Below are 23,354 nucleotides of genomic sequence, written 5' to 3' on the forward strand. Positions count from 1 at the left end.
ATGAGTACCTTTGACAGCCTTTGTATCTGATCAACGTAATAATCAAGACCGGGCTTAGTTACCCGTCCACCAGGTATAGTTGCCTGTCTCGGCAGCAGTATCCCAAACCAGAAGGGAGCTGCTGTTCTGCGGTCGATCCGGCCAAACATTCAACAACCCATCCCAAATCTCCACATTGGAGTACTTGACCTTCACGCCCTCGGCAGCGAACAACTTAGCACCTGTGCTAGCCTCCAGACTAGGATAGATACGACTAGTGAGAGCAAAACGGTCATTGGCGTATACTTCCACAAGGGAGCCATCGACGAAAACATTCAGTTCGATAGGCTCCATGGTGGAATTGCCACTTCGTTGTTGAATTTGATAAGGCTCAAAGAACCCAAGATGAGGCGTCTTGGTAAATTCGTCGATGAGGGAAGAGTGAGCCCGATCAACGACGATGTTGTTACTCGAGGGATCGAAATAGATATTTGTATATTCTTCCCCGTTGGGTGAAGCGCCGATCGTCACTCCAGCCATGCCAGTGGTGCGCTCGATGGTGAAGCTGATTTGGTACGATGAGGTAAGGTTGTTTGGTAAGTTGATCCTCGAGTCACACTTTCTCTGGTTGAATGGATATTTGATATGACGGGCACCACGATGGAGACCCTCGACGACATCTGGAGCTGGACGGACACCAAGCGTACTCGCTGTCCAACTTCCATTAGATTCCTTGAAGTAACGAGAATTTCCAAGAGTGTCGGAGTGTTTATGAGATACGCCTGTGGTATTTTTGATGAACACCTCCCGTGGATGCGAAAATACGCCTTGGTACCCGAGTTGCGTCGCGCCGAAATCATTGATATCTTCTTGGGCCCAGCCCCACTGAATACGGCGATTATTCTTGGTATCGTCGAATGAGTTGATCTTGTCAGGATTGTTAGCAATGAATTTCGTGCTGAAGTGGAGTTAAAGGGTTTCCTACCGCATACAATAGGCCATAATCGCTCGCACCTCCAGCGATTGGAGTAAAAGCAATACTTCCATTGTCTCGCACAGATATCATTCCCTCATTCCACAGTGACCATTTATTTTGATGGAAACTGACATTACCTCCTTCAGCTCCCATGGAGACAAAGTACCGATCACCAAATGAGAAGAAATTGGAAAGTTCAAAGTTGAATCCATAAGAACCAGTCTCTTCCAGCGTGCCCAGTGAAGTATTTTTCTCCGGTTCCCACAGGGCCCCCAAGAAGGTCCAATTGGTCAAATCTGAGGCTGGAGCGGTATACAGTGGCATACGAGGACCGATTTCTCGAATGCCAGAGCCCCAGACTGCATACCAGTGGGGTTCTGTCTTGTTGAGTAGTGTATCCAATTGGGGCCATGGGACATAGAATGGGTCTCGCCAGCCAGTGATATTCCAATTACCGGGTGGATCACTAAGAATGGGGTTGCTCTCATAGTGTTCCCATGTTATTCCGCCGTTGGTCGAGATCGCTAGTGCCTGGCTTTCGGTTCCGGGGAGGTATGGCTCGTTCCAGGCGGTTGGGAGCTGCGAGGCAGCGGTATAGAAGGCTATAATTGTGCCGTCTACTCCTCCAGTAAGGTTGACGGCGTAAGCACTACCTGAAAAGATAGACAAGTGGTTATAGAGGGCTGGGTCATGGTGGTTGCTGGTTAAGTTCGTGGTGCCGATCGATTGTGCCTGGTAGTCTTTCCAAGCAGGGAGATCGTCGTCGGGGTAGTGGTCGACGTCGGTCCATGTAATCAGATTTGGGGATGTCGCGTGTCCCCATGAGACATTTCCTGTGTTATGGTGATTAGAGTTGCCATGTGATGAAAGCGAGAATTGAAACCGGAGTACCTACCCCAGGCAACATGGTTGTTATGGAACTGATAATGTAAATGGTAGAGACCTCGAACTGGCTCATACATCGGTGCACAGGGATCCTGGTGATGTTCAGTCTATTTTCTTGAACCAAAAGCATCATTGCGTACATTCATCCAGCCTGCAGGTGCAAGGAAATGGGAAGATGGTCTCCAACGCGCCAATGTGAAGAGGCTATTGTTTCCCATCTTCTCAATCCCATCGGCTGTCAGGGATTCTCCCCAAGCCGTCGAGACAACGGTACCAAGTACCGCCGAAATTGAGAATATAGACTTCATGGTCAACGTCTACTATCCTCTGAGATTTTCTGGAATCTGGTAGCAGACTACATATTCAAGGGTTTTCTAGTCATATATGAGATGGGCATCTACGGAGTTGTATCGCCATATTTTCGGACACTTGGATCTTAAAGTGGAGTAGATGGAGAGACCTGCCAGGATAGTTAGTCCCTTGGGTAGCATCTAAGTCATTCGTTTACTACGTAAGTTGCTTGGAGCTCTCGGCAAAATACACAGAACTGCCGAGACAGCGCCCCTTGCCGAATAAGAGCGATGCGAACCTCCCGAGAATTTCCCTATAAAACTCCGATAAATTTCCCCGCCGACGATCTTCTCCGCATGTTCACGAATGCTGACACAGCGTGCCAACTTTCATTGCTTCTTCCTTAGCTCCGGATTACAAGTATCATAGTTTTGATATACTGCGCATCAACCTTGTGGGTAACTGAAAACTCTCCCGGGCTACCATATAGATTAGGAAACATCTGGAGTGGGTAGAACCCAAAATTCTAATTCATCGACCATTAATAGAATGATTTCCACTCACGACTACCACATCTCAAGTAATTCTACATTAACTTCGTGTCTATTGTTGGCAGCTAACGAGAGTGATGTCTCATTACAAGAGGTCGTATTGCTGACGTCCACTTCTCCAGTCTCTAGGAGTAACTTCACCACAGCTTCGTTTCCATATTGTGCAGCTAATGAGAGTGGCGTATCATTATCTGAAGTTCTGCTGTTGACGTCCACTTTCCCAATCTCCAGAAGTAGCTTCACCACGGCTTCGTGTCCATTCCTTACAGCTCTTGATAGTGGCGTCTCATTGTCGGAGTCAGGACATTAGGCGGCCAGGTGATCAGTATCCAAGAGTAGTTTCACCACAGGTTCATCTCCACGTCGTGCAGCGATTGATAGTGGCGTGTCATTATCAATGTCTTTACAATTGACATTCACTTTTCCAGTTTTTAGGAGTAGCTTCACCACGGCTTCGTGTCCTAGCCATGCGGCTACTGAGAGTGGTGTCTCATGCCGAGAGTCTTGGCTGTTCAAGTCCACTTGTCCGGTCTCTAGAAGTAGCTGCACCACAGCTTCGTGTCCATACTGTGCAGCTAATGAGAGTGGTGTGCTACTTAAGGTGTCCCTGGTATCGATATCCGCTCCTCGATTCTGAAGCAACCGGCGAACAACAGCTTCGAGACCATGCACAGATGCCACCATCAAGGGCGTTGTCTGCTCGGGGATTTGGTTCCACTCGAAGTAGAATCCCGCCCAATCTTTGAATACTTCCGGTTTTGCCTCACAAAGACCGATCACGAGAAGTACCGTCTCATCCTGCTTCAGCTTTACAGAAATGAACTGGCCAAAAGAGAGCCGCATAATCCGTAAATCCGTTGAGATCTGTCGCACTGAGATTGGCAAGAAGATACCGGATGCATATTTCGGCCATGACTTTGTTCGAGTGGGTCGGCACAAGGGTATGCTTCCAGTCATCCTTGGACGGAATATAATCAAATGCCGATTCACTCCAGACTAGATATTCCTTGACGGTTTGGTGAACTAGGTAGACCTTGTCATCAATGATCGTTAAGAGAAGGCACACGTTTGTCTCAAAATAGACTTAAACCGTTTGATAGGTTCAATTTCATCTTTGATTTGCTCATAAGACTGAGGTTCTGTCTTTACTGCCAGGGCAAAAGAGACTTCTTCCACAGACAAAGCTCGCTTTGCGATAGTGACAATATGCAATAGCTTCTTGGCTTTTTTATGATCGAAGCTCCGGTTCTAAGTTCTATTGCGAGCTTCGTCCGCCGTGCGTGGTATATCTTGATGGATTACTTGGCGAACGTTGCCTCTGTTGAAACCCGGAGTGTTTTCAATATAATCCAGGGTCAAACAGACTCATAGATAAGTTCGATTCTGTATCGACGTCAGTTGCTCTCGTAGAATCTCGCTCTCTGTGGACTCCAAACATTTTTGACGACTGATTTCATCAACTCGGCTTGCAATTACGAGATCTATCTCTTTCGATATCTTCTCTACTTCATCTTCATCTTCACCACTTAGATGAATCTTGGGCATGCGGTCTTTCAGTCTTTGAAAGCGGCAGCGAATGTGATCATAGGGTCTACTTGTCATCAGAAACTTCAAGGTGCGCCTATTGTCGCCGCTCAAATAAAGTTCTCTGATGGCCCGAATATGCGGTCCATCGGTGGGCAGACATTATAAAATCTTCAGACGGTGGTGTGATTCTCTTATATCTGGAGTTAAAGACTGTAAATTTGCAAGTATCAATATAGCTTTCTACATTTAAAATTAGAACAGAGCAGTAAGCGTTGGGAGGAAGCGATCAATGAGCGGCATTCTCCATGCCAATTCCCAATCGGGAAATTACCTCGGCTCAAGATCGGCATTCTACCATTCAGATGTCAAGCCTCACAGTCTCCAAGCTCCGATCGTGCTATAAGCCCTGTCTATTCGATACCGCCTTCCCAGATATTAGCGCAATCTCCCAAATGCCACGTTCCAGCCCAGGTCGCACTCAATCCAGCATACTACTCCGTTGTTCTGACCGCGGTTCTCCGCACGACCCCACACACCAACCGAGACCTCGATTGCCATAAATCCCACTCAACAGCGAAGTCTACACAAACCATGGCAAGAATGTCTTCACCCGCAAAAGAATTCAAGGGCTGGGTCGCCCACGACGCAACAAACCCCCTCAAATACACAACCTTCACCCCTAAACCCTTCACAGAAACCGACATCGAGATCCGCGTCACGCACTGCGGAATCTGCGGCACAGATGTCCACACTCTCCGCTCAGGCTGGGCTCCGACAGATTACCCATGCGTAGTCGGGCATGAGATAATCGGAATAGTCGAGCGAATTGGCACAGCCGTCCCAACACTCCCATCATCTGAAGCCTCGCGCAAGATCCAAATCGGCGATCGCGTCGGGATCGGTGCGCAGAGTGGATCATGTCTTCGAGCGGACTGTGAGGCTTGTGCTGATGGTGAAGAGTCCTACTGCACCCGGATTGTGGGTACTTATAATGGACGATATGCTGATAAGAGTAAATCTTATGGAGGGTTTGCGGAGAAGTGGCGTGGTCCGGCGCATTTCGTGGTCAAGATTCCGGATGGACTTCCTTCTGCGGAGGCGGCACCATTGCTTTGTGCTGGTGTTACTGTTTATGCGCCTTTGAAGAAATATGGTGCTGGACCTGGGAAGACGGTGGGTATTGTGGGTATTGGAGGATTGGGGCATTTAGGTGTTCTGTTTGCGAAGGCGTTAGGTGCAGATCGGGTTGTTGCGATTTCGCGGTCTTCTAGTAAGAAAGTTGATGCTATGCAGGGCTTAGGTGCTGATGCATTTATCGCCACTGGTGAGGAGAAGGGGTGGGCGAAGAAGTATTCGCGATCGCTGGATATTATTCTCTCCACGGTATCTGGGGGTGATATGCCATTTTCGCAGTATTTGCGTTTGCTGAAGCGGGATGGTACTTTTATTCAGGTTGGAGCGCCGGAAGAGCCATTGCCTCAATTGGCGGCTTTTTCTCTGATTCAGAAGGGGGTCAAGGTGACTGGCTCGAATATTGGGTCTCCGGAGGATATACGGCAGATGTTGCAGCTTGCGGCGGAGAAGAGGGTTTTGCCGTGGATTCAGAAGAGGTCTATGGAGGATGTGAACGCTGCGCTGGTGGATATGCACAATGGGAAGGCGAGGTATCGGTATGTGCTGCAGAATGGAGAGGAGCAGGCGAAACTGTAAAGGCGAGCTATAGATGGTCAAGATGCTGTATATAAGTCATTCATTTGGGGACCTTGGGGACTGGGTGTACTGAAACAGGAGGTCTGCTTTCTTCTCGCTATTCCATTCCTCAATCGCAAATAAGCAGAGCACTTGGTCGGAGTGACAACTTCTCACGCTGGCTCCAGGGCTGTTGCTATCCACAAGTTGGTTTCTTTCACTGCAGCCTAAAGCTGGTAGGTTACCATTTCATTGGCCAAATTTCCAACCCTAGACCCTGCATCCCAGCTGCAACTAAGGATTTAGTCTACTCTAAAACTGACAAAGGCGTGGATAAAATAAAACTTTTAAATGATGGGGTATTTAACTGATCATATCCACAATTGATAAAATATACTACACATTCCTCCTCATGTTACTATGGCCCAATCCACGAATGCCATCTTCGACGACTTAGTACGACACTTGCGATTTCAACGCCCGTATCTTTCGAGGCAAGTAATATAGACGACGTTTGGGCGCGTCGTCGGAGAGGCTCTTGGGATGAATGAATGGGATGGCCACCATGTTTCACCCTTCCTTTCTTCTCTTTTCTTCTGTTTTTCTGCCTTTTTTTTTTCTTCCTAATTTTATAAGAATCTCTGACTGCGTCATGGTTTGTGAATCCAGTGGTTGTTCTGGAGTACTTATTCATACACAAAGCAGCCAAAACGTTGTCGTTGATAATTTCGTGCCGGTCGCTTTCGTCGTTTCTCATTCGAGTGAGGGTTGTGCACCACTTTGGAGAATCGAGCTCGGTCGATCGCAGAATTCTCTGGGTATATCCAGAGCACCGGATTTCATTATTTTGCCGGGCTTTATTGTTTGTTGATCTGGTGGTCATTCGACAATATAAATTGCTGCGAGATATCGCGATGGGCGACACTTGAGGACTTAGCGATTCTTCCAATGTCCCTACAGAGACTCAACTCTTTCCAAGTAATTTTGACCGAGAATCTCGCGCATGGCCCAATGAACCAACGGTCTCCACTGATCATCCAAGATCGCCCAGACGGCCTTAGCAACCCTAACACACCACTCGTCGAAGCACCACCGATGCTTCAGATATTGCAATAGCACGCCATAATGCACTAACATGACGAGCGCCAAGGGTTCCCGCTCGTGGAGCAAATCCAAAAACCGAGAGGGAAGCTGAATAGCCCAGCGCCCCGCGACCGAACTAGCCGTCATCCCAGCATAGACCCAGCTCAGCATACTCGCCATGCTCTCGATAGTCTGGGCGTAAATATCTGTCTCGTGATTCGGATCCCGCACCCCACAGGTGTCATTCGCACGGTGCAATTGCCGTAGGACATCGGTAGTTTCTTCGGGAAGTGGAGCGCGAGCCTCATCGACGCGAAAAATCGGAGCAAAGGAGCTATCATGTAAAAAGCTCGTCGGCGATCTGATTACCTGCTGGATTCCGCGCGTGAGAACGAGGACTTGATGGAAATCATCAATGCAGGACCAGTGATCTTGCACTTCTGGAGAATTCGGGAACCCGAACGTGTAAACGACGACGATACTTGCAAATGCGAACATGGCTTTCGCATTTGATTCTTGTATATCACCCAGTAGCTCCCGGAACAGCGCCAGCGCTTGGTTCTGGTGGGCGACGGCGCGATTGAGATGTGCCGCGCGACGGGATGGATCAGGTCCCATACGAGCTAGATGGAGGGCGGCGAGAGCTAAGATCCCGTGCATTAAGAAAGGGTGGGAAAGGGCTTCTTGGGGTACGGCATTTCGCCAGATTTGCTCTGTGCTCTCGTCGCGGGAGAGTGTGCGGTAGGTTGTGTTACACCATTGCATCATCAGTTCCAGATCATGGAGATTGAGCGTCGGGGCTGGTATAGCCGACGATTCTGCACCGCTCAATCTGCCTAGGATTCCCAATGAGGCCGATGCGGCGGAGGGAGATCCCAATACAGAATCGGTCTGGTGGCCGCTATCTGAGGAGGCGCGGAAAGATTGTCGGGTGGGAGTGGACTCTTCGTTTGCCCACAGGAGAGAGCTGGAGGAGCCATATTCACACTCGGCATGACGCTTTGCACAATTGGCGCAAGTTGGTCGGGCCTCATCGCACTAGAGGTATTTTAATTAGTTCTAGAACTGACTGTGTATGATCAGATAATATATACCTTTACTCGTCTTCGTTTACATTCCAGACATCCATGTCTTGATTTTCGGTGTGGCCGTCGGAGCGCCATGGAAATCACAGCGATTGGATCGGCATGGTATGGGGTAGAATGGGAAAGGGAGAGTCCAAATTAAAGGGAAAAGATAAGGATCTGATGCAAGTTCCAGAAGATCCAACTAGCACGGAAAGAGTTTTTTTTTTTTTTTTTTTTTCGTCAACTGTGTAGGAGTAGGCAACAGGATTCAGAAACGTCAAAGGCCGGCACTATGAGATTACCTAATCGAACCCTGTCGATCAAACAATAAAGAAAAGGCTTGTCCTTCTGAAACATTGTCTTGCTTCGCTTGCAGCACTGCCTCCCTTGGTATTACGCTGGCTGGTAAGTTAGGTTGTGACTTGTCACTCTTGCGTTCTATTGGCTACTATCACAGGAACTTATTGCCGCGTGGTGCTAAGACCAGCGCTATGCATATAGTACATCCCAACATCTCCACCCCATTCTCTCACATATCCACATGGGTCCCATACTTCGTAACATCGTAATTTCGTAAAATCCACGTAAAAGTGGTACTGTACCAGCCTTGGCACTCTCTCGGTCTGGCCTTGGCCGTCACCATCGGAATGACCTCGGAATGTCACCTCTCGTATTGTTCATGCACCTCCACCACCGGCCCCCGCAGCCGAATTGGCTCGGGTCCGTCTGAGTTTTTCCCGTAACGCCAGCCCCGTAATGAGTACCAGCAGAGCAAATTGATCCCCATAACATTTGTAAATATCCAATTGACCCGCCTTTTTAGAAAATGTGGTGCCTGAAGAGAACTCCGCAATGAGATCACGCGTGGCCTCATGCACCAGTTCCAAGGTTTCGACTTTCATGGAACCGGTACGTCGCCATGTGAAGGTGTGCATGCGATCCCCCAATCTCACGCGAAACGAATAGCGGCAGGAAAGGAGACTTTCGCGACTGAAATGTTCCCAGTTCATGTAGGGGTGGCTGGGGTCTCCGAGGCCAATGATGGCATCGGATGAAAAGTGTCGGTATTTGCAAACTCCCGCAATGGGGCCTTTTGTGTCCGGACCCTCATGGAACGTCAAGTCTGGCTTTCCCGGTGTCAATTGGGAGTTGTCCACGTGGAACATGTGATTGCCATCTGAAAGGATTTCATAGTCGTGTCGGAAAAGGCTGTGGGTGATGGAGTATTGGCGCGCGAGCCTTGGGGATCGCATGATGTATGATTGTCAGGTGTGATGAGGCTTCCAAAGGTGGTCTCTATTCCCGCTATTTGGAATCCCTTTCGAATTTCAAATTTAGGAATTTTAAGTTGGTGCAGCAATTTTCATGCTGACTAGAGATATACGAGCATTTATATTTTCGATTCATTGCATTCATTTCGTGTTCCTATATTTATCGAATCGATCGAGACAGGGCTGAGTGAGGTCTGCCACGGAATGAGAGCTTGGCCCTTGACCCACACACAAAACAGGGTTCACCCGCCCCAATGTACAGCTAAGGCCAACTGGTTTTGCACCAATCATGCTGTTCGCCCCCAAATTAGGCGTACTTTAGGTTCGTTTCATTGGCTAAATATGGATGTTTCGGCCTTACCGAAAGTAGACAAAGGGCAAGTACATGTTCCAACTGCACAGCCTAATATTCTGGGGACTCGGCTTTACTCAAACGGGCACACAAGATGTTGACAAGCACTCGGGATCTACTGTACAGCCTGGAGCCGACCGGGCCACTAAAGAAACTGAGAAGTCCTTCCTGCTACCGGAGCTGACTGACTTTGCATACCTGGGGCCGTGGCAAAATTGATACGGTATTATGTACCGCTATGACAACATGGAACAGCCATCCTGCCGCTTTTTTCTCACTGCTTAAGAAATATCCAATTCTTGAAACATTGATCTGAAATATCTCTTAAATTCATTCTAGAAATATCTAATATACCCACCATTTAATCGACCTGCATACAATAAAAAAACCGGATATCAAAAATTGCACAGTCTAGGATCAGATTTAAGAAGTCGTTCCAGCAACGGGTGTGTTTTGGTGGAAATCGTGAAGTCACACCAGAATCCGCCATCCCCCTTACACATGATCTGTGTGTTATATCTCGTGGGATAGGTGCGCTGAAGTGAATGTCCGAAAATAAGAGGCGGGGCCGTAGAACCCCCATTGGCAGCAGTACCCTCTTTTGAAGCGATAGTTGGACGGAAGTCGATATTACGCCACGCACCACACCAATTGGTACATGCATAGCTCAAGTCACCAGGCTCAACGATGTGAATCTTATACTTCCGTTTCCAAAGTTCTTTGGTGATCGCCAAGCTGCGCTCGATATTCTCGGATTTAAGCCCCTCGAGTACTCCAAGACGGTGCCGGTAGGCTAGCTCTGCAAGAGATACCTTGTCCGGATTTGGTGTGTGAACAACAGCATAGCATGTGCAGTTATGAAGGTATGGCTTATCCGCAGGAACTGCTGGACAGCGTCCGCGACCATTTATGACCGTGGTGATGGTAACATTCCTGGATGTTTTGCGCCCAATGTACGCGAATTTCGTCAAAAGTGAAGTGACAATATCCCCACTTGTCAAAACCACTGCCTTGTCTCCGTATCTGTTTTTCAGGTCCTGCGTGTGACGGTCACGTAGCTCTTCAATCAAGCTAATCGGTAGGAATAGCGTTTGCCTAATTTCCTTTGGGTTAAGTATGAGATCTGGTAAGAAACTCAATATTGCCCTGGCTCTCTCCAATTTCGTCGTTATACGGAATGTTCTTTTCTTCCGCAGCTCTTTCTCTGAGAGATTCCTCAGACCGTCAAGTGCGCCAGGTTCCAGCTTCAAGAACTCTGCTGGTGTTTCACCCTTCATTACTTGTGTCCAAGCGGTGATTAGGCTTCCAATTCCCATCTGATCCGATACAGCATGTGGCAAGTTCATGGAAACAATCGTGGCGTCTGTGTATTTGGTGATATGCACAAGCAGAAGAGGCAAGTCGGGATCCTCAGAATGCCTTTCCCTCGGCCAAGTCAACGGCGTCCATTTGTTTTCTAACTCAGGAATAGAGCATGGTCCGTGAAAGATGTCCGAATCGGCCAGGGAAGTACCAGGTAGTACCTCCGCGGCTGCAAAAGAAGAGTCGACGATCTGACGTGACCACTGGAACAGCTTGTAATCGGCTGGAAAAGAACTTGGTACACGATATGCGAGGTCCCCATCCTTGGAAACGATCTCAATGCGAGCACCTATGATAGGTAGATAATCTCTGATGAGGCGATCAAGTGCATCGCGCATTGCATCTTCGTCGAGAATCTGCCGAATGATTATGAAGATAATGGTACGAATGTTATCAATCGGCCGCCATTGGTCTATGGGCTCTAGCGGAATAAGCTTGGAGTTTTCGTTGGTTCCATTCTCCATGGATTCAATACCATTTGTGGCCGCCATTTGATGCGACTCAGGGTCTTTGAGAATTTTGAGACGCCATAAAAATTCAGTTAGCTAGAGCTGAGCTCAGAACATTATTTGGTGGCGCATCAGCTGATCGATATCTCATTGGATGGCCCTATCGATACAGTCCTATAGGGGTATGATACAGATCAGCCAGCGAAAAGGAATGTAAAAGTGTTTGCGGTAAAATCCTTACCCCCTATCGATAAGAAAGACGAAGCTATTAGTAGTCATGAAAACTATCTTTTTTTTGCAGCATAGTGCCCTTCTGCAGACCTACACATCACGAGATCTGGGCTTGTGTGCGAACATGGTGAAATACTTGGGGTACATTCTTTTGCAAAGACAACAATTGACAATCACGTGCTAAGTCTGCTTTAAATAGATACTATATGTTTGAGGAGATTGTATGCCTAGAACGTTATTGAATAGCAAACTACTACCTAGTGTACCAAGACATGCTGTGGGGAAGGGATTACATAATACGATACAAGCTTTCCAAGGTTTTCTTTTCTCCACCTTCCTAATCCACCTCTTTACTACGAACCCCATCTAACATAAACCTCAATCGTCGTCCATCTGTCACTTATGGTGGGTGTGCTTTCTATCATGTAATGTACAGTGACTTCACGGTGTTCGTGCCGAGATCTTTCGCTGAATGGGCTCGAACCCATACTCTGACTATGATGATGGCGTCCTGCAATCTACAGGACTTGAATACTGCGGGCTTCACAATTGGTAAGTACCTGAGCGGATTTTATGCCACATCGCACACAATAGTGTGGAGACTCTACGATGAGAGCCCGAGCAGGGCTTTTTTGTTATTTCATGCTCGGATGTGCAGAGAAGCGCTCATCCAGAGTTGCATACCTGGGCGGAGTCTGTCAGGCTGTCAGGCAAATGAAGGATCAACCTGATGATCATCACTATTTTGATTGTCTATCACTAACATGGGCTCTTCGCCTTTCAGTAAAGGGCTGGCCGCTTTGCGTAGAGATTTAACCTCTTGGACACAGGGTCCTTATTCTATGTGTTCTAGATGCATAAGGATACCGAGGACTTGGTGCTCCTTGCGTTTATTTTAGTAGCGGCCGCGATGCCGATGGGAGGGTTTGGCACCACCTCCTCTCTGCCTACTAGCGATGTGGATGTGACCATAGCTGGTTCTTTGTTGGTTTCTACCGCCGGTCGGAGGTCAATAAGCTTATGTGTGCCTTCGCCACAGAATATCAAATAATTTGAGGTACTAGTCATACTATTCTCTACTGTATAGCTGAGGATTTGAGCGGAAACGCTTTCTGTAGATGAGAATGCCAAGACATAATTTCCTCTGGAAACAACAAAAAAGAAAGAAAAGGGAAGGAAAAGAAAACAAATCAAAATCAAAAGAAACACAAAAAGGAAAATAGGCCAGCAGCGACGCTGGGCTTACCCACGGGCTAGCCGACTCCCCTTTGACCATAGGTCAGGCCTAAGGCTTGGGCAAGCCTCATCGCCTGTGACCCATGGGCTTCGGCGTCTACGTCTAGTACAAATCCGACAGCTCTACCAAGCACCCCTGACATCGGTAACAAATTGCATATCGATGATTTGGCAAGACTCACTACAAGGAATGTCTCACATGCGACACTTGGCCGTAGAAAAGAATGTCCAGTCGACGTTCTTAGGAAACTCTCTATTCTCAACCTTGCTATCGGATGCATCTGCAAATTGAAAAGACCTTACAGACCTTGATAGGGCCTTTTTATGAATGGCAAAGAGACCGAGTCATCTATACAGGGACCTTCGGTTATCGCATAATGACTTCAGCAACAGTACTTTCACCCCTGCATCCGGGATGCCATCACGCTTCTTATAGAATGATTTTGGGAAACTCCTATACAATGGAATTCGAAGATCTTGACTTACAACGAGAGCTGGGTTTGGCGTTCCAAACAGTCAATATTGCTCAACTATATTTTAAGGAGGGCCCGTATAATCATTAGCAGGTGAGCAGGAACTTTTGGTCAGTTGCTCGAGTGGCTCTTCTCCATGGCGGAAGAGATGAGTTTAAACTTGAATGGCCAGAAAACATCCATCATTTGCCATTTTACGTGACGTAAGGTTTCCTAAAAGTCAATAAGGCGATGTTTTGTGGCGCTTCACTTAAATCTTATTCTTTATTGAAGTACTGTAGTTGTGAGGGTAGATAAACCCCATGAGATTGCAATCTCAATTCTGCATCTGCAATATGTTATTGTGACTTGGAGAATGTGACGGATCTAGTAGCTTGCGATTTCGTCGGTTTTACCCTCAACAGCGCCTAGCAACTTCCAGAGACAAGGAAAATATTCGCAGTATGAAGGGTTTGTCCGTGAATTATCCGGCTTGCCCCTGTTGATTTGGCACCTAATAAACCTTGAAAGCCCTCAATGAACGCGATTATCTTTCATCCAAAGTGGTCAAATTTAGAAAACCAGGACTGGTGAACTGATTGACTCATCAATGGCGGACTGCAAAACCGTCATGAGCATAGTCCCTCCTCTGGAGAAGAATAACGTGTACCTCCCCTGGGGTCCATTTCAATTGCACTTGATGTCAATATTACGTTTTCCTTCCCGTGTAGGCATAAATCAAACCTGAAATCAATTTGGTCGTCAAATTCCCTCTGTAAAGTAGTGCTTCATTAATCACAAACTCGTGGATCGCTGTTGGCGAGCTGGGTGGTCGCAGTGATGCGCAATTCGGCATGCCAAATGAGCGCCAGTCACATGATCTGAATTTCGCGGACTGGAAGGCGCGTCAACGAACGGAGCAACATAACGGAAAAAACATTCCCATGAGGATGGACTTGGCTTGACACGATCACACCCTTTTTCGTGTCTCTCCCATCTGGCGACACTGATCTATTTGCTCATTGGGCGATTGCTCCTTCTCCCAAAAGCGTGCTTGCAGGTGTTGCGGCCCAAAACTTGCAATCCTCTGCTCTTGACGGTCTGAAGTAATTGTGATCTGCCCCATCAACAACCCACAATGACATTCAAGGTCCCCTACGACTACGAGTCGAGCCCCCCCTCGACTCCTGACAAATCAAAAGGGCAAAGCTTTTGGAGTAATATCTCCACGACGCCCGCGGGCCCGCCACCCTCAAGCACGAATTCGTTCACACCGCAAGGCCACCCGCAATCCACCGCGTTCAATACCTCTCAGCTAGACCAATCGAGGACCGAGCACTCAAACTCCCTCTTTACCAAATCTGGAGGCTTTAACACCAATGACAGCATCTTCGGTTCCTCGTTCGGGTCGACCGACTTTGCGATGCCCAAGAAAACCCAGCCGAAAGCCAACACATTCACGGCACAGTCTCGCTTCACCGCGACAAATGGGAGTGCTTTCGGCCAGTCCGTGAATTTTGGACGATCAAATGGATTCAAGTCGTCCAAGCTGAGCGAGTACCATGAGGAATACGATGACGAAGCGGAAATGGAGCCCGAGGAGACTGAAGAAGATGCGGAAGGTGATATGGATATTAGCACCCATGAGCCGGCTAGTCGCTTGAGCTTCTTGGATTCGACCTTCGGAAATCCGTTGTCGACACAGCCACTGCCCTCGAAGACGTTCCCACAGCAGACGTTCACCACGCAGCAATTGCCAACCCAGCAGACCCAGGCCCAACCTCAGCCACAGCAACCGCCGCTCCTTTTTGGCCAGCAGCGCAAGTCCATCTATTCAAATCCTGTCGAAGCTAAGCGCCCCAGGTTGGATGAAAAATGGGCAAACCAGTCACCTCTCCGCAAGACGAAGCTATCCCCCAAGAAGGCATCGGCCATGCCTTCGATTCTGCACAACCTCGCTTCTAGAACACGGGTCCCCCCCGCCGGTCAACGAGCCCGCCGATATGATCATCAATACAGAGGATACACTTGGGCGTTTGTGGGACGAGATCAGAGATAGCCAGTACGGGCACCTTGATCTTGATTCGATCCTGTCTTACACTGCCAACAAGCTGGCAGCAACATGGGACATCTGCGCAGACCGCAGTGGCATCACTCGACCCTACGGTGCTGGATCCAAGATTGGCCCGGGAGAACAGGCTCCTAACCTGGTGAAGGCTAGCTTCCTTGCATCATTGCTACTTCAAATCCACCATCCCTCTCGTGCTTCTGCCCCGATCGCCAGTGCCTCTAACCCTATGGCCCGTGGCGCACCCAACAGCATGGTTAAGGCAATGCAGCGAGCCAGCGTTGCGACTCCTTTGCCTCAGATCTTACTAGACTGGCTGAACGGGAACCACGCATCCCAAAATAATGACCTCCAGGCTTTGCGGCATGTGGAGCCGAACCCAACCGCGTCCTCTAATTTCTGGGATATCATCAATGCTGCAGTTCTTCGCGGTCGCTTTGCAGAGGCCGCCGAAATTCTGCGCTCGGCTGATTTCAACTACGCCCGATCAGCCCTGGAGGATGGTCTACCCCAGCCGGGTTACCGCGGTGTTCAACTGCAGAATATCCAGCGCTGTGTAAACAAAGCCTTGCAGGTCCTAGACTCTTGCCCCGGCTTTCAAGACGATGACTGGAATATCACGGGCCCGGACTGGACACAGTATCGGAAGCGGGTCCTCGCAGCAGTGAACGATCTTGAAGAGTTTGCTGAAGGCAGCGAGAAAGATCAAGCCGATGTCCCTGTGCAGGAAAACAAGTTCCAGGCCATCAACTTTGGTCTTGCCAACTTTAACCCCAATCCCGTCAGTTTCACTCAGTCTGCGCGCATGGCCGAAAGCCGTGTGCCATGGACTATCTACCAAAACCTTCGATCCCTATACCGAATCATTCTTGGTGACACCACCACTATCAAGGCCTACTCCCAAGACTGGGTGGAGGCGACCATTGGGCTAACCGCATGGTGGGATGGTGAAGACGACGACGGTGTGCCGAACCTAGATCTCCGCGCAAGCACTTCCAGCAACGACTTCCAGCGCTCTCGCGGATCTAGAAACCATCGAGCCGTAGACCGCAATACGCGCGATGCATACCTTCGACGCCTGGATTTGGCTTTTGGCAGCGCAACAAATGAGCCGTCTGATGATACCGGCTTCCGGGTGAACACTATGAGTAGCTTGGAGGTTGGATTGGCTTCTGTCTTTGAGGGCAATGTGCAGGGTGCCATTGAGCTCATACAAACTTGGTCCCTCTGTGTCGCGGCTGCTGTCCCCGAGGTTGCCAGTCTCGGTGGATGGTTTGAGGCTAGCGCCTCAAAGAAGATGCCCGGTCTGAGCGAGCACGACTTGATGGTACTTTCGTATGGCCAAGATAACCGGTCACCCGTTGAGAGTCTTCACAAGGATGATATCCTCCGCAACTATGCCTTTGGGTTGAATGACCGTGGTCCGATCGAGAACGAGACCGGCGCTCGTCAAGGCTGGGAGATGGCGTTGGAAGTCCTCACCCGAGTTGATGATGTGGACATGATGAAAAAGGCGGTGTCAGAAGTCGTGAATCGTCTGCCATTGGAAGACCTTGCTCAGTTGGACCGACTGGTCATGCTGCTCTCTGATCTGGGTCTGGAGGAGGAAGGACGACGGGTTTCTGAAGTAAGTCATTGTCATTCTTTGTTTCGATCCGGACACTAACCTTTCATAGCGATTTGGTGATCAGATCACTTCCTCCGATGATTCCCACTCCTCGGAGTTTGGTCTTGCCCTCGTCTGCTATGCCCGTTCTCACAATCAGCGCAAGGTCAAGTCTGTCGTGGATTTGTTGATTTCTTACAGCCTGGTGCAGTCGCGTGCCTTCCCGGCCGCCGCTGATTTGGATAGTCAACTTTGGTCATTGATCAAGGATCCCAAGGTCTGCTTGTCCTCTATTGCCTCTGTTGATGAGGAGGCCGCCCGGATTTTGCAGTTCCACATCAGCGGGTACGCCACTCTCCGTCGATTTTACGAGATTCGAGACGAGGCCGTGGAGTTGCAGGATGGCCAGAGACCTAAGTTCAAGCCCCTGGCCCGCCGTCGCATGGCCGCCAAGGCCCTTACGGCCGTAATCAGCAGTGCGGCCGACAACATCTATGGAGGACTGTATGACCCTGCTCGCGACTCAGCCGTGCAGGTGGATGGCCTGCTGGCCCTTCTTGGGGAGGCCTTGGTTTTTGTGAACCGTAAGTTATGATCCGTACTCGAGGTCTGATGTATTCTAACCGGCGACCAGAACCTACCCCGATTCTTTCGGTCTCTCAACAATTCACCATTCTGTCGGCCATTGAAGATATTGAGACGGTGACACCTCGGGTCTTTGCGCAATGCGAGGAATGCTTCCGATCCACCTTGCTAGAATATTACTCTACTGGGCGCAATTCCAGTGAATTCGCACCACCATCTCCCCGCGAATTACTGAAGAAATCAGTGTCGGCGATGTCAGGGTCAACCTTCTCCCTTATCGGGAACGATATGCTTGAGTCAGCTCGTAACGGTGGGCCTACCTCGGTAGGTAGCTCGGGAGTCCTTGTGCCCCATCCCAGTGACAAGGATGCGGGCCGGGCCCGCGGCTGGGATTGGCGAGTGGGACTCTCCGAAGCTACAAAGGGCGAGGATGTACTCCGGATGTTGCGAACGGGGTTGGCACAAGGTCTGAGTTATGGTGCATTGGGGTCGGTTTAGACATGAGCTGAAAAGGATCCATCATGTATGATTATTGTGGCTTGTAGCTCTGTTCCTGCGTATCTTTTTCAATTCCATTCTGGTGGCCTACAATGGCCTGGAAAATGAGCTTATCAGACGTATTCCTGCTATCCGAAGCCCTGCGGCAGACTAGGCGAGGTCATTCCATATCCCTGCATGGACTAGCTCCATTTCGTATTGCAGTAGTTTGCATCCGGTTTGGTGATCGGCGAATGACTTGTATGGCATCAGTGTCCATCCCAGCTGAGACCATGCACCCGATGTCGCACCATCCCCAATGAGGGCGTAGGTGGACCAAAACCCCTCTCAGCCCTATGCCTCTGGGGGGCCAAGGTTCGTCACGAAAGACACAAGAAAACCGGGTCTCCATCCAGTGAGCGTCAGCAGCTGAAAGTGGGAGCCTAGCGCGCATCCACACATCCACCCACGCACCGAAGGACACCGCGGGTTTGCAGAGGAAGAACGAACATTACTATGGGAAACAGGAGAGCATTAACGGTGAGGATTGGATCTTGGTGTTCACTATGTCATGGCACTATGTCATTCTATCTCGTGAGCAGAGCAAGGAAGAAGCCTTAGCCACTGAGGCGGAGTCACAACGCCCGATGAATCATCGCGGATCGACTCCCTCTCCACCAATCAGCAGGCGGTCAAGCCGCAAAAGTGGATTCTCCCACTTCGTTCTTTCTTAGCATCAATTTACTTTCTCAGAACTCAGCCTCCCATCCGGTCCCTCACCGACTCATTCCGCACAAAGAAGGCGTTTAGAATCTCGTCCTTATGCTGCGCTCACCGTCTTTCGGCCCTAGCCACAGACACCTGACAAAAAGCATCGGAGGGACGCGAACTCCTCAAGCTCAGGCATACTAACTCCCGAACTTTCTCCTGATCCAGACCCATGTTACCCAAGATCCAGATTTCCCAACCAGCTCTGACTGGTTCGGGGAAATGAACAATAATAGCAACGCCAAACTCGGCTCCACAGAAACCCCCAAGCTAAGCTCTTCTCGTATTTACTCAATCGCCCATTCGTCCATTGACGCGAACTCCATCGGTCTTTTCCGGTCTCTGCCTGGGGCTCTCGTAGGGCTGGCCGTTGCGGGATGCCTTGCATGAATTGGGATGTGATCAGCAGAACTAATGCAATTTCGACTTCGACCTTCCTCTAATTCTTCTTCTTGTCATGAACGTCCTGATCTGTATATAACGCCCGCATGGAGCCGACTGTGATGTTTTATTTTCGACAGCGCATCTGCATCTTCTTCCCTTCGTTATAATATTTTCTTTTGAGCTTTCTACTTTCGACTACGTCTGCATTGCATTGCATCGCAGCGCATCGCAGCGTCTTTCTGGCCATTCGAATACTCGAGCTTCTTAATATTAGGCTGGTCAATCCACCTTCCTTTTTCTTTGTGCGCTCGCGCTCTTTCATCTGCATCTGGACAGGGTCTCGGATCGATCATTGATATCAAAGAATCGTCTAACCCTCGACTTGACTCGATTCATCGCTGGCTCGATCGCTTCCTCGGTCTTTATACCTGTACATCTCCAATTATCTGTCGCATACCCCGCCGATACCAACCCCCACCAATACCCAAAAACGAACAAAAAAAAGTTATCTCTTTGAAAGAGACACCGTCAAAATGTGCTACAAAGTCGTTGAACGCTACTCTGTCTGCAAATGCATCTATTTCCAACACTCAACTGACCCCTGCGCCGCTTATGGTCAACGTGGTCACTCTGTCCAGGAAAAGACCGTGTTGGTGGGTTATGCTTGCTCGATTCACTCTGCGCGCGGTGCCTCTTCCTCGCCTTCTGCCGGCCGCTGGCCGGATTCCGGCTATTCTAGTTCCAAGGGATCAGGACGGTAGTATATTTCTCTCGAGAATTGATTTCATTCTGCAGGTCAGACTGTGGAATTGGTCTAGATGAATGGACGCCATTGGGATCTCTGTACTAGATTCTTGTCCTTTGATTGATTCAAATGGACTTGAATGGCTTGAGGATTGGACCGAACTGGACTGGACTGGACTTTGTCTATTTCCTTGGATTACTGATGGGATCGACGTGCTACGATGGAATGACTCGATGTTGGTAATATAGTGATGTGCCCGACACTGGTGTTCGCGCATATGCATGGCATAGACAGCTCTTGATCGGTTGGATGGAGTCATGTCAATGCAGGCCTTGACCAGACCCCGTCCGATCGATCTACTCATCTCTCCACTTCCTCTGGATCATCGCTAGTCGATATTCAGTCAGGACAGCTCGCCGGCCGTGACAGTTCTTTTGGCGAAGTGGAGGCGGGTATGAGTTATCAGAGCTAGGAGGACATGGATTTTGGTGATGCACGACATGACGTCAATGTATAGTACACGGATATGTTCTCAGGACTTGATGTCTGTCTTTTGATTTTGTTTCCTTGTCTATTGTGTCGCTGTGAACTGGTTCTAGCGATGTCAGCATATCTGCATTGGTGAGCGATTGGGGTATTGTGAGCATTATTATAAATACACTCTTTGTTAATCGAATTTCCACGGTCTTTACAGATATCTATCTTCGTACAAGTACACTAGGGTTATTGTTTGTCTTCGCTCGGCCCGCCAGCCTTATCCCCGCACTCCAATATGACAGAGGGCTCGTGGCGGTGAACGCGGCTACGTGCATGTCATTTCCCCCATTTGATACGCCAAGGTCCAGTGCTTACGACAGCTGCAGGCCCGTCGGCAATGGCTCAGCAGCACATCTATAGTATCGGCCCATCGAGATCAAACATCACGAATGAAGGTACCGCATTGAAGACATGCGTGTCCAACGAAAGTTTCAAAATCGACCTCTTTTCCTCTAGTTTCGAAACCTCTCCTACCCTGCTGGCCGAATTTCTTCGACAAGTTCGAATGCAAGAACCATAGTGGATGCCTGAGGGAATCAGAGTTCAGACAATGAATATTCAAAGAGCCTCTTGATGGGATGCCTGAATGGATCCCACAAGCCTCCATGCCAATCTTTTTACGAGATCTCATGCCTGGATCAGATCTACAAGCACACTTTCGGGTCTTGAGGACAATTTGTTTTCAGACGAGCTTCATTACACCGTGAAGCTCGTGGAAGACAAGCTGGTTCCGTTTACATCGGAATTACCAATGACCAGAAAGAGTGCATCATGAGGGCCAATTTATCATCTTCTATTAACACCACTTTGCCTGTCTATCAATCCAGGGAAATTCAAGTTGGGATCGGGGAACCAACCGTACGGCCTGGCATACCTCGAAGAGTAATTATCAACGGACAGTGACTAGCTTCTACGAGATGGTCTAGCATGGCGATGTGACACGTACAACAAGAGAGGTTACCACATGTTCCGAAATCCGCAAAGCCAACGTTGACTGCAGTCCTCACATCAAAACAAAACGGACTCGTCCAAGACCCCAGACAAAGGCTAAGGCTGCTAGTGTCCTTCTTGATGCTCATGATGATACCTTTCTGGTTGATGTGGGAGAAGGGATACTCAGTGTTGAATTGAGGAGGATTTTAATTCCGTCGAGGGGTTCGGGGATTCCCGAAAATCAAGCGGTGGCTGCTTGGATCTGGGGCTAGAGCCAAGTGCCTACCGTTACACCAATAGCGTTATTTCCGTGGACAAATCAGGTCTTGCATTGAGGGAAACACAATAATGAATAAATATTCAATCCCATGTTTTACAGACTTACAGTTACACATCTGCCTAGGCGCACGTTCGCAGATCTATGGCTGCGTGTCAACGGGAATCCCGGGTACCTGACCCGGACGGAAAATGGAGAAAATCAGAAAGCTGCCGAGGTTTGACATGCGATGAGAATATGAGGATTTTCCTGATTTTCCTGATTCACGGAATCCCGTTGAAGACTCGCTTTTGGGTTGGATCGGGCCTGTCGCCAAAACGGGCAGTCTCAATTTTGATCCGCTGGACCCTTAATATCAAGTTGACAGAAAGCAAGCAGCGCAGAGAATATATTTAAACGCCGGAAATGCAGCTCATGGATTATTTTTCTTCCCATTTGTTTCAATCTCCAAGCATCTGATCAATATGAATCTCCGTCTGCTAAGTCTCGCCTTTGTCGGCCTCGTCACGGCTAGGCCAATGAATTTGACCACCCGTCAATGTATCCTGAACCCCACCCGGAACTATACATTTGAAACTAACTTAGTGTCCAGTTGATCTGGGTAACGATCTCCGCACAGGCGCATGCAAACCTATCACCTTGATATTTGCCCGTGCGACGACCGAACCCGGCCTCCTCGTACGTTTCACGATCCCATAGCAGAACTCTACTGACAAATACAGGGCATTTCGACTGGTCCCGCCGTATGCACTGATCTCCAACTAGCAAGACCCGGCCAAGTCGCCTGCCAAGGCGTTGGACCTGCATACAAGGCAGATCTTCCCTCGAATGCACTCCCGGGGAATACCTCTCCTGCAGCGATCAACGAGGCCGTGGGTCTATTCAACGAAGCCGCGACCAAGTGTCCCGAGACGCAGATTGTAGCGGGCGGTTATAGGTATGTTCTTCTCCAGTCGTAGCAGAAGCGTTTCTATCGAGTACAGTTCTGATGATACTACAGCCAAGGCACTGCTGTCATTGCTGATTCTATCACGAAGCTCTCGCAGAGCGTCAAGGATAAAATCAAGGGCGTTGTCTTATTCGGATATACGCGTAATGCGCAGGAGCATGGCGGCATTAACGGCTTTGACAAGAGCAAGGTGAAGGTGTACTGTGCTCCTGGGGATTTGGTTTGTGATGGGACGTTGATTGTTGATCCGGCTCATTTCACGTACATAGCTAATACCGGAGATGCGAGTCGATTCTTAGAGTCAAAGTTGAGTACTTGATTGGGGGATCTGGGTTCCGTGACCATGGAACGGGCTTATTTGGTGGCACTTTACTGTTCATGTTTTAAATGCAATTTATCCTTGGGTTCAACTATGTATGAGCTAGAGATTCAGAATGAGCTTTCCCCATGGATTTAGTATATATCAAAATCCAAGATTTCAATTATCAAGCCATGGGGCACTTTCACCATCCTCAAATCGTCAACAGTCGTGCCATCCGGTGCTGAGACCCTGCGTACGAGATAAAATAAAAGTCAGCCCTCTCATACACTCTTAGGACGGGTATACGCACGGTACGAGACTCA

At 49.0% G+C, this 23,354-nt stretch overlaps 9 protein-coding genes across 9 annotated transcripts; 4 read left to right on the forward strand and 5 right to left on the reverse strand.

Moving 5' to 3' along the window:
* Window positions 1-54: 54 nt before the first annotated feature.
* N7484_011877 (glycoside hydrolase family 32 protein) lies at window positions 55-2,148 on the reverse strand (the record flags this gene model as incomplete). Its single annotated transcript, XM_057122264.1, has 4 exons — window positions 55-937; window positions 972-1,788; window positions 1,851-1,932; window positions 1,981-2,148. The coding sequence occupies 4 exons, from the start codon at window positions 2,146-2,148 to the stop codon at window positions 55-57; spliced, it is 1,950 nt and encodes a 649-aa protein (XP_056968018.1).
* An 840-nt stretch (window positions 2,149-2,988) lies between these two features.
* Window positions 2,989-3,525, reverse strand: N7484_011878 (ankyrin repeat domain-containing protein; the record flags this gene model as incomplete). The annotated part of the gene is made up of 1 exon (XM_057122265.1): window positions 2,989-3,525. One exon carries the CDS (start codon window positions 3,523-3,525, stop codon window positions 2,989-2,991), a length of 537 nt encoding a protein of 178 aa, XP_056968019.1.
* Window positions 3,526-4,800: 1,275 nt separating this feature from the next.
* On the forward strand, window positions 4,801-5,919 carry N7484_011879 (NAD(P)-dependent alcohol dehydrogenase; the record flags this gene model as incomplete). The annotated part of the gene is made up of 1 exon (XM_057122266.1): window positions 4,801-5,919. One exon carries the CDS (start codon window positions 4,801-4,803, stop codon window positions 5,917-5,919), a length of 1,119 nt encoding a protein of 372 aa, XP_056968020.1.
* A 933-nt stretch (window positions 5,920-6,852) lies between these two features.
* Window positions 6,853-8,144, reverse strand: N7484_011880 (Zn(II)2Cys6 transcription factor domain-containing protein; the record flags this gene model as incomplete). Its single annotated transcript, XM_057122267.1, has 2 exons — window positions 6,853-8,019; window positions 8,076-8,144. The coding sequence occupies 2 exons, from the start codon at window positions 8,142-8,144 to the stop codon at window positions 6,853-6,855; spliced, it is 1,236 nt and encodes a 411-aa protein (XP_056968021.1).
* Window positions 8,145-8,725: 581 nt separating this feature from the next.
* N7484_011881 (uncharacterized protein) lies at window positions 8,726-9,301 on the reverse strand (the record flags this gene model as incomplete). The annotated part of the gene is made up of 1 exon (XM_057122268.1): window positions 8,726-9,301. One exon carries the CDS (start codon window positions 9,299-9,301, stop codon window positions 8,726-8,728), a length of 576 nt encoding a protein of 191 aa, XP_056968022.1.
* A 765-nt stretch (window positions 9,302-10,066) lies between these two features.
* On the reverse strand, window positions 10,067-11,524 carry N7484_011882 (BCL5p; the record flags this gene model as incomplete). The annotated part of the gene is made up of 1 exon (XM_057122269.1): window positions 10,067-11,524. One exon carries the CDS (start codon window positions 11,522-11,524, stop codon window positions 10,067-10,069), a length of 1,458 nt encoding a protein of 485 aa, XP_056968023.1.
* A 3,015-nt stretch (window positions 11,525-14,539) lies between these two features.
* Window positions 14,540-18,158, forward strand: N7484_011883 (putative nuclear pore complex subunit Nup85; the record flags this gene model as incomplete). The annotated part of the gene is made up of 4 exons (XM_057122270.1): window positions 14,540-15,386; window positions 15,421-17,096; window positions 17,146-17,659; window positions 17,710-18,158. The coding sequence occupies 4 exons, from the start codon at window positions 14,540-14,542 to the stop codon at window positions 18,156-18,158; spliced, it is 3,486 nt and encodes a 1,161-aa protein (XP_056968024.1).
* Window positions 18,159-19,822: 1,664 nt separating this feature from the next.
* Window positions 19,823-20,050, forward strand: N7484_011884 (uncharacterized protein; the record flags this gene model as incomplete). Its single annotated transcript, XM_057122271.1, has 1 exon — window positions 19,823-20,050. One exon carries the CDS (start codon window positions 19,823-19,825, stop codon window positions 20,048-20,050), a length of 228 nt encoding a protein of 75 aa, XP_056968025.1.
* A 2,195-nt stretch (window positions 20,051-22,245) lies between these two features.
* Window positions 22,246-23,049, forward strand: N7484_011885 (cutinase family protein; the record flags this gene model as incomplete). Its single annotated transcript, XM_057122272.1, has 4 exons — window positions 22,246-22,321; window positions 22,374-22,459; window positions 22,504-22,718; window positions 22,782-23,049. 4 exons carry the CDS (start codon window positions 22,246-22,248, stop codon window positions 23,047-23,049), a joined length of 645 nt encoding a protein of 214 aa, XP_056968026.1.
* Between the last annotated feature and the right edge of the window lie 305 nt (window positions 23,050-23,354).

Source organism: Penicillium longicatenatum (assembly GCF_028827895.1).
Source record: "Penicillium longicatenatum strain IBT 33135 chromosome Unknown contig_7_segment0_segment0, whole genome shotgun sequence".
In the NCBI taxonomy this organism is placed as follows: Eukaryota; Fungi; Ascomycota; class Eurotiomycetes; order Eurotiales; family Aspergillaceae; genus Penicillium; species Penicillium longicatenatum.